Genomic DNA, 13096 nt, shown 5'->3' with positions numbered 1-13096 from the left:
ATGGAGCGCCTGCTCTATCCACTAAGCCACCGACGCCCCGATTATCTGTTATCAATGATTAATCTGACATTTTTTCCCCCTCACATAATCGCTTGATTGTTTGGTCCATCACATTTTCCCCTGAGTGCAAGTTGCCATACCTGAATCATTTGTTTTGTCCAACCAACAGTGTAAAAGCCAAAGATATTTAATTTACTATCAAAGAAGACAAATAAACCAGCAAATATTTATATATTTTATGCATCTTGGAAACTAAAACAAGGTAATATTTGTCATTTTTGCTTTAAAAAATGACTTAAAACTTTCCTCTTGTGCTAGGCGTGTAGGAAAACTACGGTGGCTGACACAAAAACACCATTACGCAAACGGCCCTGTCTATAGCCAGTGTTTGGTTTGTCCGTTCTAGGCTACTGTAAAAAACAACATGGCGGATTCGCTCCATAAGTAGCTATAAATGGCTCATTCTAAGGAAAAGAAAACACAATACTTTTTATTTTCAGGTTATAAACCAATGAAAACACAGTTATGAATATGGACATCTGCCAATAGATGCTCATAAATCCTTCACACTGGACCTTTAAATAATTAACTGATCATGAAAATTGTTCATTTTGTTAATTTACTCAGATACTTACTAAGATAAATGGCTTCACACATATAAAAACGCAGGTATAGTCCTTTAAATAAACATTTTGTTTACCTGGTCTAATTTCTCCTCGATGGCAGACAGGCTGGCATGTTGTGGGCTCTCAGGCGGCGCCTCGGCGTATGAAGGCTCGTTCAGAGTGTACCTAGTGGAGGGGTCGGGGGCTATAAAATCCGGGGGTCCATCAGATGGAGTGGTGGGTTGAACTGCATCAAGGGCGCTGAAATCTGAGTCTGTAAAACTGCGATGAGAGGGGTCTTCCTCCTCAGCAGCGCTGTGAGGCGGGCTGTAACTGTGCTGGCGGGAAGTCCTGGGCTCAGGTACGTGCATCAAGGGCGGGATCTCTCTGACTGAGCGTGTGTTGGCATGAGGCTCGCTGTCCACGTCGGGGCTGTGGTGGCCAGAGGCGGGCTCAGATGATCGGGCTAAAGCGGCTCCAGCTACTCTGGAGGCTCTGGAGCCTCTGGGGAGCGTGGCTTCGTTCTGATCCCGGTAAGCCTCCTCCAGGTCCTCGTTGTCGGTGTAGGCCTCGTCGGTGAAGGCCTCTCCGTCAGTGTCCTCCAGGTCACTGGCAGCGCTCAGGTAGTCGGACTGGGTTTGATCCAGAGCATCCAAGTCCTGTTCTCCACCACTCTCCAACTGGACAGAGAAAATCAGTTTAGTCATTAGTTTGTCACCACGAGATATGTTCAAAGGGACATTTCAACCCTCTCTCAACTTTATTCAAATCTATTTATCAGTCTAGATTATTTTAGTTGCACTATTTTTTGAGGCAGACATCTGTACAGCTGATATTTCCAACACTCACCCCTCAACTCACACCAAAACAATCTCGACTGATAAAAAGCACTACGGGTAACAGGATAAATATATATTTTTGATTTTGGGGTGAACTGTCCCTTTAAGGTGACTTTTAAGTGTGTAAATTAAGATATCTTATGATCCCGTTTGGGCTGATGAAATTTCATTATCATTGGACCCATAGACGATTGCCAAAACTACTCATATACTTAACATATATATATATTTTTAAATGTCTTAGATTTACTGTATAAACTGTAGCAACATACTTGAAATGAAATAGAAAAGTAAATGTGAAATGATCAGGTTTGTGTGTCGTACCGTCACTTCAGACACCCAGACAGGTTTTGACTGTTGGTGGCGAATCTTATCTTTCAGACTCTCATACCAAATACCAGAGTTGGGCTGCAGGTCAACACGTGCTGCAGGAACAGTCAGGAGAAAAACACAGTGTAAAGTAAATAATACACTATAAATTGGTACAAGATATATGACAGGGACAGACTGAGCTCGTGTGTCAGTACCTGAGAAAAGGTGGCTGCAGTGTTTCCTCAGCTTGAGCGCCTGTGTGTAGAGGCGCCTGGAGCTCTTGTTGGAGTTGGGGTTGTATCTCTGCCTCATGGCTTTGACGTCCTTGCGGCTGTGAGGGTCCAGGAACAGCACCATGGGGTGGTACTGGATGTAGTTCAGCCTTTCCACTGCAGTGGGAGTGATGTCCAGAAGAGGGTGCTTGTCCTGGGAAGATTCATGTTGTTGTTACAGGTGACTAAATATTACATTTTTTTCTACTTGTGGTTTGTTGAAGACTGGCTCACCTTCTCTGCTATTCTCCTCACAGTGTCTAGTTTAATAACTGTGGAGCTGCTGTCTCCACTGCGAGGAACCATGTCTGCAAGAGGCAGAAAAACTATGTTTAGTATGTGAACAACACATCAGGAGAGTTGCCACAAAGAACAGAAAGTATTCTTATGTTGAACACAGAAGAGTGAAAAAAAGAGACCAACCTGCCACTTCATATTCATCAGGCATCTCTTTGGCCAGCTTCTCCATGGCGATATCATTAAGAGGACCCATGATGACGATGGGTCGCTTGAAATTAGCTGGAGACACAAACAAATCAGAGCTATTAAAACTCTCTCAACTCGAGGACATGAATCTATATGGTGACATCATCTGTGTGTGGCATGAGACACCAACCTTCTCTGAGCAGGACTCTCTCGTAGGCCGGGAATTTGCCCTGAATGGTAAGCTGCAGCAGGTCGTCACGCGTCCGCCGGACGTTCTTGTCATTCTTTTTGTTCCCTCTGAGCCCCCGTAGTTTCCAAAACTCAGCTCTTGGTCCCGTCGGCTGCCTCTCTCCGCTAATCCGCTGCGCCTGCTCTATGCTGGCCAGCGTCTCGGCCCTGCAGGAAGTAATGACAGATGTAAGAACTGAATCATGGGAACGTCCTGTAGCTCAGTGGGTAGAGTGGGCACCTCATGTACAAAGGCCAGCACACGACCCTTTGCTGCAGGTCATTCCCCCCTCTCTCCCCCCGTCATGCTTCAAACTGTGCCGTCATTAAAGACAAAAAACAAACCCTAAAAAATAATCTTTAGCAAAACTAAATCACTTTCTTGGTTAAACTAGGATTCTAAATCTCGTCCTGACCTGGCCTGGTTGGGGATGGTGCCTTTATCCATCTCGTGCAGGTCGTTCCCCATGCGGCTAGCCAGCCAGTTGCCCAGCTTGCCGCGGTGCATTGTGTCCAGCACCCTGAACACCTCTCCTCTGGTGAAGCTCAGACCAATTGGAGTGTCCGCCTCGTGGTCAAAGTGGGTGCGAATGTAGAAGTTGTCTGCTAGGTTGGACTTGATGATCTTCTTGTAAACTGAAGAGAAGGAAAATAAAGATACATTTAGTCACTGCTTTACAGAGGCTTTACCCATAATTATATCTGAGAAGGTCTGGTGATAAACTTACTGTCCATCTTGTTCTGAGTGCAGATTTCAACCCGCTCTCCTTTCTTGATGTTCAGGAGGAAGTTGGCTGCCTCTTCTCGTGTGAAATGACCAAAATCAACTTTATTTACCTGAACAAATGAGAGACAAGTTTAAAGGGGATTGGCCCTACTTTCTCTTGTTTTTGTGTCTACGTGGGACCAACAATTTTTGAAACTGGTCCAGTATTGAGAGAGAGGGCTGCAATTCGGAGTGGCAAAACAGGCTGCAAAGTAACCACTCAGGGCGTGTTTGTCAGTGTATGTCCACTAAAAGCGCTTGTTTTGCTGTTGACAGGCTCTGATTATCATTTTAAGTGTCTGACAACATTACTGAAGGGATCCCTACAGAGATTGTTGAAGAATAAGATCCTTTTCGTTTAACCAGAAACTGTAACAAAATTACTGAGTTGCCAAATCCACCAGACTCCATTTAAAAAACAGTAATTTAATCCTGCATAGAGCAGCATATTTTCACACCTTACTGGGTGCATTAATTGTTTATTTCAACCAAAACAGAGTTAGTGATTATTGCAACAGGTTTTTTTTTTGTTTCTGTCAACTTTGAATTAAGTGTGTTTTACAATAATAAAATGACTGTTTATTTAAATGGAGTCTGGTGGCTTTGGCGATGGTGATTTTGAGGCAGTTTCTGGTTCAACAAAAAGGACCTTACTCTTTAAAAAAAAAAAAAAAAATGTCCAACCTCCGATTCTTTCGCTAATGCTGTCAGAAATTTACCATGATAATCCGAGTGTCAGCACAGGTGAGAATAAGTCACACTTGAAAGTCTCAAGTCTTAACCCTCAAGTCTCTCACAAGTCCCACATTATGGTGATGAGAATCATAAGAGTCGAATAAAGTCCCTGCTATAAGTCAAGCAAAACAAGTCAAGCCATTGGTAATGTCAAGAAAGTCACAAGTCAAGTCACATGAAATTCTGATGATTCAATTTGTGGGGGGTTGTAGAGATGAATGAAGATGGATGTTGTGTGATTATGTCACCAATTTCTGAGCTGCAAACCGCTGTTTTTTTTTTTTTTGTTTTTTTTTACTGTCATCATTGACAAACATGAACCTTGATCCAAATTTTGTTTGAACAATCCCCCATCATGATACATGCCTCCTGTCTTGCCCTCTGTTGGTCCTAATAGAGTGCCAGGTTTGCATGTACTGCCCTGGAAACTACCCAACCATGTTTCAAAAACAAAATGTAACTTCTCAATATGTAGAAAAAAAAAATCAAGTCTTTTTGAGTCATCTGTCTCAAGTCAAAGTCAAGTTGAGTCTTTCTTCAACTTTAGTCAAGCATCTTGAGCCCTCAAATTTGCAATTAAAGTCTGACTCAAGTCACATGACCCGAGCCCCCCACCACTGCCTGTCAGTGGCAAAAACAAGTACCTTTAATAGACATTAATTGATGATGCAAACATGCTCCAAGTGGTTACATTGCAAAATGTTTTGTAACAGAAATTGTTGTTTACACTAGTCACTTAGACACAAAAACATGAAAAAAATAAGGCCCAGTTTGAAAAATAACTGTAATTGCAGATTACAGTCACAGAGAACTCATTGCATTCAGTTATAATCTTAAACTCAAGCTAATTCCAGATAAAAAGGTCTTTAAAAATGTAATTGTATTATATTGAATTACACTTTGACTTAACTTTAACTCTGAAGCTTAAATGTCAAGGAGATGTGATGAGCACCCTGAGCACACAACAAGATAAATTGTGCTGACTCATGGTGACCTGACAGATGAAAATCAGCTGACAGAGACTGCAACTGAGCTTTAGAGTTTCCGGTTCTAGATGTTGACATTAACCTCTTCATAACAGTTCAGCTTTAAGAAAAGTTATTAAGGAACTACTGTGCAGTGTAGAACCAAACGTAGAGCATCATTTCCTCACCGACATGATCTGGTCTCCCTCTTTCATCCCCTCTACGTACGCAGGGCTGTTTGGCTGAACTCCACCTACAAATATACCGACATCATTTCCCCCCACGAGCCTCAGACCCACACTGCTGTCCTTCACAAACGACACCGTGTGGACGTCCGAGCTGTACCTGAGAGAGTGAGAGGAAGAATTAGACGTGAACTCATGACTTTTATAAATAGGCTCGCTGCCTACCTGGTCAGAAGGAAACAAGGACCCTGAAGATCCAGCTTCTTATAGGGCTGTAGCGATCATTAATATAGATGCAAAGATTTTATCTAAGGTCTTGACTTTGAGGCTTGAACCAAAAATATTAATATTAGCAACACCTGGTCAAACAGGCTTTATTAAAGAAAGGAATTCTTTTAATTATATCACAAGACTTCTGAACATAATACAACTTGCCACTGATAATGAAGTGCAGGGTTTGGTGGCATCTCTTGACTCATTCAAAGCGTTTGATAGGATTGACTGGCCCTTTCTTTTTATATTTTTTTCTATTAAAGGGTTAATCGCAAGCAGACACCTAATTAACCACAAAAAATAATATAGTACATATATATACTTGCAGATACAAAGAGTATTGCAGGTTGACAGCAGTTAAACAGCATGATGTAAGACCCTCTTTCCTTATTATCCTTTTTTTAAGCAGTGTGTACCCATTAATGTTTTCTTTAACTATTTCATATTATGAAAAAGGGATGTGTAAGAAAAGTATACATTATCAAATAAGGAGACATTGCAGTACATTATTTTTAAGTTGATAAGGAGACCAGGCATTCTTAAGGGATCAGGCCCCTTTATACCATGGAAAATTTAAATTAGGGGCAGAAATCATCGATTGGGTGAAGTTGTTGTATTTGTCCCTTAAAGCAGTGATTGTTACTGCTCAGATCCTTTTCCATTAGAGCGTGGAATCCACCAGGCACGTCCATTGAGCCTTCCTCTGTTTGCTTCGGCTGTAAGCCTCTAGCACAGCTCACTAGATCTACGTCAGTGTTTAAGGCACATAAAATTTCTCTTTACGCAGATGATGTTTTGCTGTACTTAGTTAAGATAGCTACTCCCATCCCTTGTCTGATTTTAAGTTCACAGCAGTTTGGACACATATCAGGTTTTATGATGAACTCTGAGGCCAAAAATGGAGGCCACCCCCACTAGTGTTATGGCAGGCTCTGCTCCTCCTCCTCGTGGCTTTCCTTTTCATTTGTTACTCATGGAGATTATGTGAATATGTCCCTCTCTAAAAAACTGGTTTAGCTCAATCATAATTTGCATTAAAAGAAGACTTGCGTAGGTGGAGAACTTCCTGGTTAGGCAGGATAAATGTGCTCAAAATGAATCTAGGTCAGTGGTTACCAACCTTTTTCATTAAGGGACTCCTTTCCTACCATTGAGTAAACACAAGACCCCTGACAAACTGACATATTTTGGATAGTTCATGTTATATTTAATGCATAGCACTGGATGTCCAAAATAAATTGACTTTTTTTTGCATTAATCTCAGCTTGTGGACCTTTTTTGTGGCTGTCCAGCCCAGTTACATTGGTGTGCAGGCATCTCCTCTGCCGTCCTTTCTTGATTGTCCATTGTACTGACGCACCCAAGATACACTTTTTGCTGCCTTAAGTAGGCACAGTTTCACAGCAGCCCTTAGACTTCTACTTCCTGATGTCATAGTTCTATTAGCTCATAGGTTACATGAACTGTGTACTTTCCTGATGCAGGAAGAGGATGTTCAGAGCATATGTTCAGGTCTTCACCGTGCCCTTATTCTGAGATTGTTTTAATGTTAATGTCTTGAAAAAAATATTTTAATTTAGTTTTCTTAACCTCTCTTCACCCCTTAAATTCAATAACGTCTTGTGACCCTGGTGAAGCTTACTTTACCCCTAGAGGGAGTCAGAGCCCCCCATGTTGGGAACCAGCGACACAAATTGTTCTACCCTCAAAAGAAGTTGCCAAACTCAATTCCCAACAGCTTTTTAAGAATTTAGATTAAATGTTTACACAATCCATTTGGCAGAATGAAAACAGGAAGGTTACAGAGAGGAGAAAGACCCCAAACATCCCACGCAAACCACAAACTGGTTTACGGACAGCGAAGGACTGCCCCTTTGTGAAATTACAAGAAGGTGAAATTGGAGGTTCAAAATAACTTTATTGTTTTGAACACAGTGAATACATGCAATGAAAATAGGAGCCAGAAGTAAAAAATGATTCTTAAGTTTGGAACAAAGTCTTATATGGAGAAACCCCCTCATGCCAAGATGTAGTGTCTGGCAGGAAAAAGGTCTGGACCGGCTTGTCAATATCTATGAGGGAGGAACAATGGAGTCATTTAAGGGTTTAAGGGTAAATATTCTTAACAACAGTCTCACTTGTCCACTATTTACAGATAAGACATTATATACCAAAATAAGCTCCAAATGTATCTTTCTTGAAAGACATTTTTAAACAACCCAAACCAAAAAAAAAAAAATTACCGTAAAACTTCAATAAACAGCCCGGGCTATTATTTGCTTAAATCACTGAAATCAATGGGCCCATATTTGGGACAGTCCTTTAATTCCTTGCACAAAACTGTGGCTCAAACCAGTATGAATATTACTTGTGTAAAAATTAGGCTTCAGATAATATATCAGTTATGAATCATTCATTTAATCTAGCTCTGAGTTACGGCACTTGAGGACACTCAATATTCACAACTTGGATTCATTTTCATGAAAAACCCTTTTTATTCTTTTAATCTGAAGATCCTTACAGACTAATTGAGGAAAGGACACATACTCTTAGGTAGCGAACAACCTAGTTTTATACATCTGAAGAACTTCTATTAAAAAACACGAACAGCTTGGCAACCAGACCAGGCCTCTATTTGAGACATGTGGGGTTTTTTTGTCAAAATGTGTAGCCACCCTGGGCTAATAAAAGGGACTGGGCGTTTAACTGAAGTTTTACAGTATGTCCTATGTTCACAAAACCTTTGGCTCAAATCTTAATAACCTTACAGATTACATTTGAAAGCAGTGGCAGATTGACAAAGAATGTTGATGAGAAGAAAATATTTGGGCATCAGTTATATCGTTATTCTGAGCTATACTGATGGCTTCATTGTACAACAATATTTAGGGGCAAGCTTGGTCTGAGCTCTCCTAAATGTTCTAAATGCAATTCAGAAGTTGGCATGCACATATGTTTTGGAAATGTGCAGAGATACAGATATTTTGAGGAGAAATTAAAGATGACACTGTTACCTTGATAGGATATGATTTGGAGCTATCACCTCTTCAGTGTATTCTAGCAGCCAAATTGGACAACGCCAGAAACAGATGTAAAGCTAAACTGATTGGAGCACTCCTACATATACAGGGCTCCCACACATTAACATGGACAAAATTTCCATGACCAGCCACAACATATAACACTGCATAGTACATTTTACTCTCGCAGTCTGCAGACACAGAGCAGTAGAGCTCCCAGAAAGGGGGCCTGTTGGTTCATTTGTTCGACCTCTGCCACGCTCTACTTTCAGAGCATCAATAGTGAGGCATTGGCATGGAAAATTTGGGATTCATGATTCTACATGTAATCACACTGTCACTACATTGTGTTTCTTGCCCCACTTTTACGATCATACGTAGAAAAAAAAAAAATGCTGTCACACATCGACTCATATTAGAGCTACGTTTTGTCAACAGCTACAAAATATTAATATGCCGCTGTGTCACATTATGCAAAAGTTTATCTAGATTAAAAAACATCCATGACTTTAACAAAAAAATTTAGGATCACAGGACTTTTCGAGGCCTGGAAAACATGATTGTGGAATTCTATGACTTTTCCAGATGCATATAGCAAGAAAGGCTGTTCTCAAATTTTGGATTTCTGAGGACATCCCTTCACTGGACGAATGCTATAAGAAGGTATTGAGAATACCTCCCCTGCCCTGCACCTTCATGGCAATGTTGAGGGATCAATCAAGTTATGGTCTGTCTTGGACACAGTGGACCCCCCTGGACTGGACTTGGTTGTACCTTATTAATAGTCTCTATATACAGACTCTACACTCAGTGAATTTAGAGTCTGTAGGCAAACCCTGGAGATCTTGCCTCCGGAAGAAGAGCGGAAGAGCCCTGGTTTCTGGTGCTAGGCTGTTTGTAGTCCGTGTGAAATTGATCAATCACATTTGAGCCGGCTGCAGTTGTTGCCAGGTTAAACAGTCCATGCGGTGAACTAACGAGGCGGAACATAATTGCCATCACTGCAAACTCTGAATCCATCGCAATGGTTCAGCATATTTACTTATATACAAACGGAAATTCGCCTCCTCAAACCGGAATGCCAAAAAATCGGGGGTCTGCCCCCAGAGGCTGTATTCGCCGTCTGCCAGAAGTCAGACGCCGAATACAGCCGATGGGTTCCGAGAATGCCTTATTAACAACCCTGGAACTGACTACAACATATCCTAATAATTTGAACTTAATTATTTTGTTTGGTGGTTTTGTGTGGTGTTTTTCCTTCTGTATTGTGATCGTAAGGTTGTTGTTCCTGTTGGTTTTGTTTAAGGCAAAAACTAAATATTCTGAACTGAAAGTACATGTAATCATAGTCAGAACCTCAATGAAATTAGAAAAAGAAAGACATGCATTCATTTCTGTTAAGATAAATTAACATGCTCAAAGGTGAAGATACACATGAATGAACAACTGAGCATAACTTACCCTGGGTTAGGTGATGGGTAGGAGTCTGGAGGAAGGGAGTAGATTGGCTCCTCCACAGGCTTTGCTAGAAGAGATACCCAAATGTGAGACTCCCTGCTGGTGCAACTTATATATATATATATATATATATATATATATATATGTTCTCATTCATGACTTAATCCTGCTATTTAGTCTATAAAAAGGTAAAAAAAACAACCCAGAAGCACAATTCATCACAGCTCTAAGTGACTTTTCTAATGTGCAAATCTGGTCAGCAAAAGTTTGATATTTTGTACTCAAACTCTAATGTATTTTCCTGTGAATCAGGTTATCACAGTAGTTCTAGTGTTGAGCCTTACTGTGGGTTGGTGGGTTGTTCCTCACTGAAATCCCAGACCTGCCGGTGCCAGTTCCATTAGCAGCACGAGGAGCTCTGTGAGGTGGAGAAAACATCAGCTGTGATATTTGTGTAATCAGACATTTACATATAAAACAGTACAAAAGTACAGTGGCCTACACGGACAAATGTGCGACAACAGCCCAAAACATTTCACTTAGGAGAAACATGCTGCAGCCACAGAAATTATGCCAATTAAAAACACATCCTAGCATGTTTGCCTTCGTCGGACAGTGTACAAACACCATGAGAAAGTGCCTGAAGAGGTTAAAACTCAACAACAGCACAGACAGAGTTTTTTTTATGTGAGGACTGCACTTATTTGATTTTGATGAAGTGCATGTAGCCGTACCTGCGGTGGCTGTCTTCCCGCTCAGAGCTCCCAGACCTCCTGAGATGTGACAGGTGGTCTGACTCTGAGGAATCTGAATGAGGTGAAAAGACAAAAGAGGCTTTAGACAGGATAGATTGCTCTGAAACTTAAAATGACAACACAGAGGAGCAGAGGATGAGAGTGAGTGACACAGGAGAGTAAACTGACCATCAGGAGGAGGCCTGGTGGGTGATGGGATGCGACGAGGAGCTTCCTGCCTCACAGCAACTGAAGTGGATTTCAGGTCAGGCAGGACTCTGATTGTGAAACAAAAACATGTGATGAACGACAATATGTCATTTAACCTTTACTGTCATCTTGTGATACAGCACAAGAAACAATAGAGTGTATTGACTATCAAGTGTGAGATCTTTAAATTGATTATCTATCTAAAACTGAAGTGTTTTTGTGAATTAGCTGTCTGAATTGAAACCTTATGTGATGCAATCTTTTTAGGAAGTAACATCATGTGCATCAGTGTGTACAGAGTGTCTATGAGACACTCATGTTTGTGTTAGGCAGGTGAACCAGTCAGACATCCTGTCAGTATCATTTCACACATCCCCACAGTGAAAGAGTGACATGAAAGTTGCAGTCACATTTCTCATTCTCAACTGTGCCAGAGTTTTCTGCTCCAAATACTACTGCAAAGGTTTATTACTGGACTCACTGCTTATTACATTTTATAGAGTTCTAGCTTTTAATAATCTAGTGGTCTAACGTAGTCTGTATTTAAACAGCCAGGGTTCCCAAAAAATGATCAATTAATCTTTAACACTTTCTGTAATATATTACCCCATTTCCATGACTTTATTTAGGTATTTTAAAATAGGCAGGCCTCTATAGCAACAATAGGGTGCAGTAACAAGGCTCTGATCCCAGTGTGCTATGCCATAAGACTCTTTCATTCATTTTCTGTAACCGCTTATCCAGTTAGAGGTTGTGAGGGGGTGGAGCCTATCCCAGCGGACACTGGGTGAGAGGCAGGGTACACCCTGGACAGGGCGCCAGACTATCACAGGGCTGACACATAGAGACAGACAACCATTCACACTCACATTCACACCTACGGACAATTTAGAGTCACCAATTAACCTGCATGTCTTTGGACTGTGGGAGGAAGCTGGAGTACCTGGAGAAAACCCGCGCTGACACGGGGAGAACATGCAGACTCCGCACAGAAGTTTAGGCATTTAAATAAACTAAATACATATTAATGACTCCTTCAGTATCACTTTATCTTAATAATCTACTGCTGACCCTCTACAGTGACAGATATTTAAGTCCAGTTAGTTCAAAACTTTCAGTTGACTATCAACAAACATTTAACACACTGTGGGCACATTATGTGGTCTGCTTCTGACTGTACACCTGCTCAGGTTTCTATCAATAGCCTGCTGGTTTACTGTCAACAGTGGTGGCTGAGGTTAAATTTAGGCCCTTGGAAGTACCCGATAGGTTCAGAGTTAGGTTTCTGGTTCGTCCCACAGGTCATGTTTATGAAAACATTGAGATAGGAAACTTTCAATATGAAGCAGTGTGTTTCTTTAGCTCTTTGGGTACTGGGTGGTTGAAAACTAGTAACTTGTCTGTTGTCAGGAGAACACACACCTGACATGTTGTAGAGTTTGTGGATGTATGTTCTTTTCTATCTTAATTTTTAAAAAGCCTCCTGTCAACAGGCAAACACTGACCACAGTGCATCTAGTTCATGTGCATAAATATACAATTGTAATTCTGCTGTGATGTGTATTTCAAGTAAAATAACATCTTACAAGCCTCTCACCTGTATCGGCTGTTAACCTTGTTGGAGTTTGTGCTGCCTGTAGATTCCTTGCGAGGAACAGCTGCGTAACTGGCCTCTGATTCAGAATCTGAACGAGCTGTGAACATAAATAAATACGGATTAGCATTATGAAAACAATTTCACATATATCATTTTGAATGTATCTGGCCAAATATTAATGGCCAGTTGCTAAAGAAATGACCATATCTGTAAATACATATTAAGAAAATGTCAAATGTTGATTCACAAATTGAAAAAATATAAAAAATATGTTTTTTTTTTTATATATGTACAAGTGAAACTGTAATGGTATATTTTTTACTTACATTTAATTATTTATTTTACTTTATTTATTTTTCTTTTTTTCCTTAATTTATTGCTATCTGCATTTCACTTGTCTCTATGTGGAATTTACGTACACAGTTGCTCCCTTCTCATCAGTGCATACAGCTTGCCGACCTAATACAAACA

General features: G+C 40.7%; 1 protein-coding gene across 5 annotated transcripts in view; it reads right to left on the bottom strand.

Moving 5' to 3' along the window:
- Positions 1 to 13096, bottom strand: part of tjp3 (tight junction protein 3) — a 39072-nt gene that overhangs the window by 1743 nt on the left and 24233 nt on the right. For 4 of the 5 annotated variants that reach the window (XM_049589060.1, XM_049589058.1, XM_049589059.1 and 1 more), the window contains exons 15-28: positions 12626 to 12722; positions 11008 to 11096; positions 10819 to 10891; positions 10429 to 10502; positions 10088 to 10151; positions 5337 to 5493; positions 3411 to 3519; positions 3099 to 3318; positions 2645 to 2850; positions 2452 to 2547; positions 2263 to 2336; positions 1972 to 2182; positions 1769 to 1869; positions 701 to 1285 (exon numbers count right to left, since the gene is read on the bottom strand). In XM_049589060.1, coding sequence (XP_049445017.1) covers positions 701 to 1285; positions 1769 to 1869; positions 1972 to 2182; positions 2263 to 2336; positions 2452 to 2547; positions 2645 to 2850; positions 3099 to 3318; positions 3411 to 3519; positions 5337 to 5493; positions 10088 to 10151; positions 10429 to 10502; positions 10819 to 10891; positions 11008 to 11096; positions 12626 to 12722 — 2156 coding nt within the window. The remainder of the gene's footprint in view (positions 1 to 700; positions 1286 to 1768; positions 1870 to 1971; positions 2183 to 2262; positions 2337 to 2451; positions 2548 to 2644; positions 2851 to 3098; positions 3319 to 3410; positions 3520 to 5336; positions 5494 to 10087; positions 10152 to 10428; positions 10503 to 10818; positions 10892 to 11007; positions 11097 to 12625; positions 12723 to 13096) is intronic. The other variant, XM_049589062.1, reaches the window with a different exon arrangement.

The sequence above is a fragment of the Epinephelus fuscoguttatus genome, linkage group LG10 (genome assembly GCF_011397635.1).
Source record: "Epinephelus fuscoguttatus linkage group LG10, E.fuscoguttatus.final_Chr_v1".
In the NCBI taxonomy this organism is placed as follows: domain Eukaryota; kingdom Metazoa; phylum Chordata; class Actinopteri; order Perciformes; family Serranidae; genus Epinephelus; species Epinephelus fuscoguttatus.
Note: the sequence above shows the minus strand (reverse complement) of the source record. Positions and strands in the feature narration are given on the sequence as shown.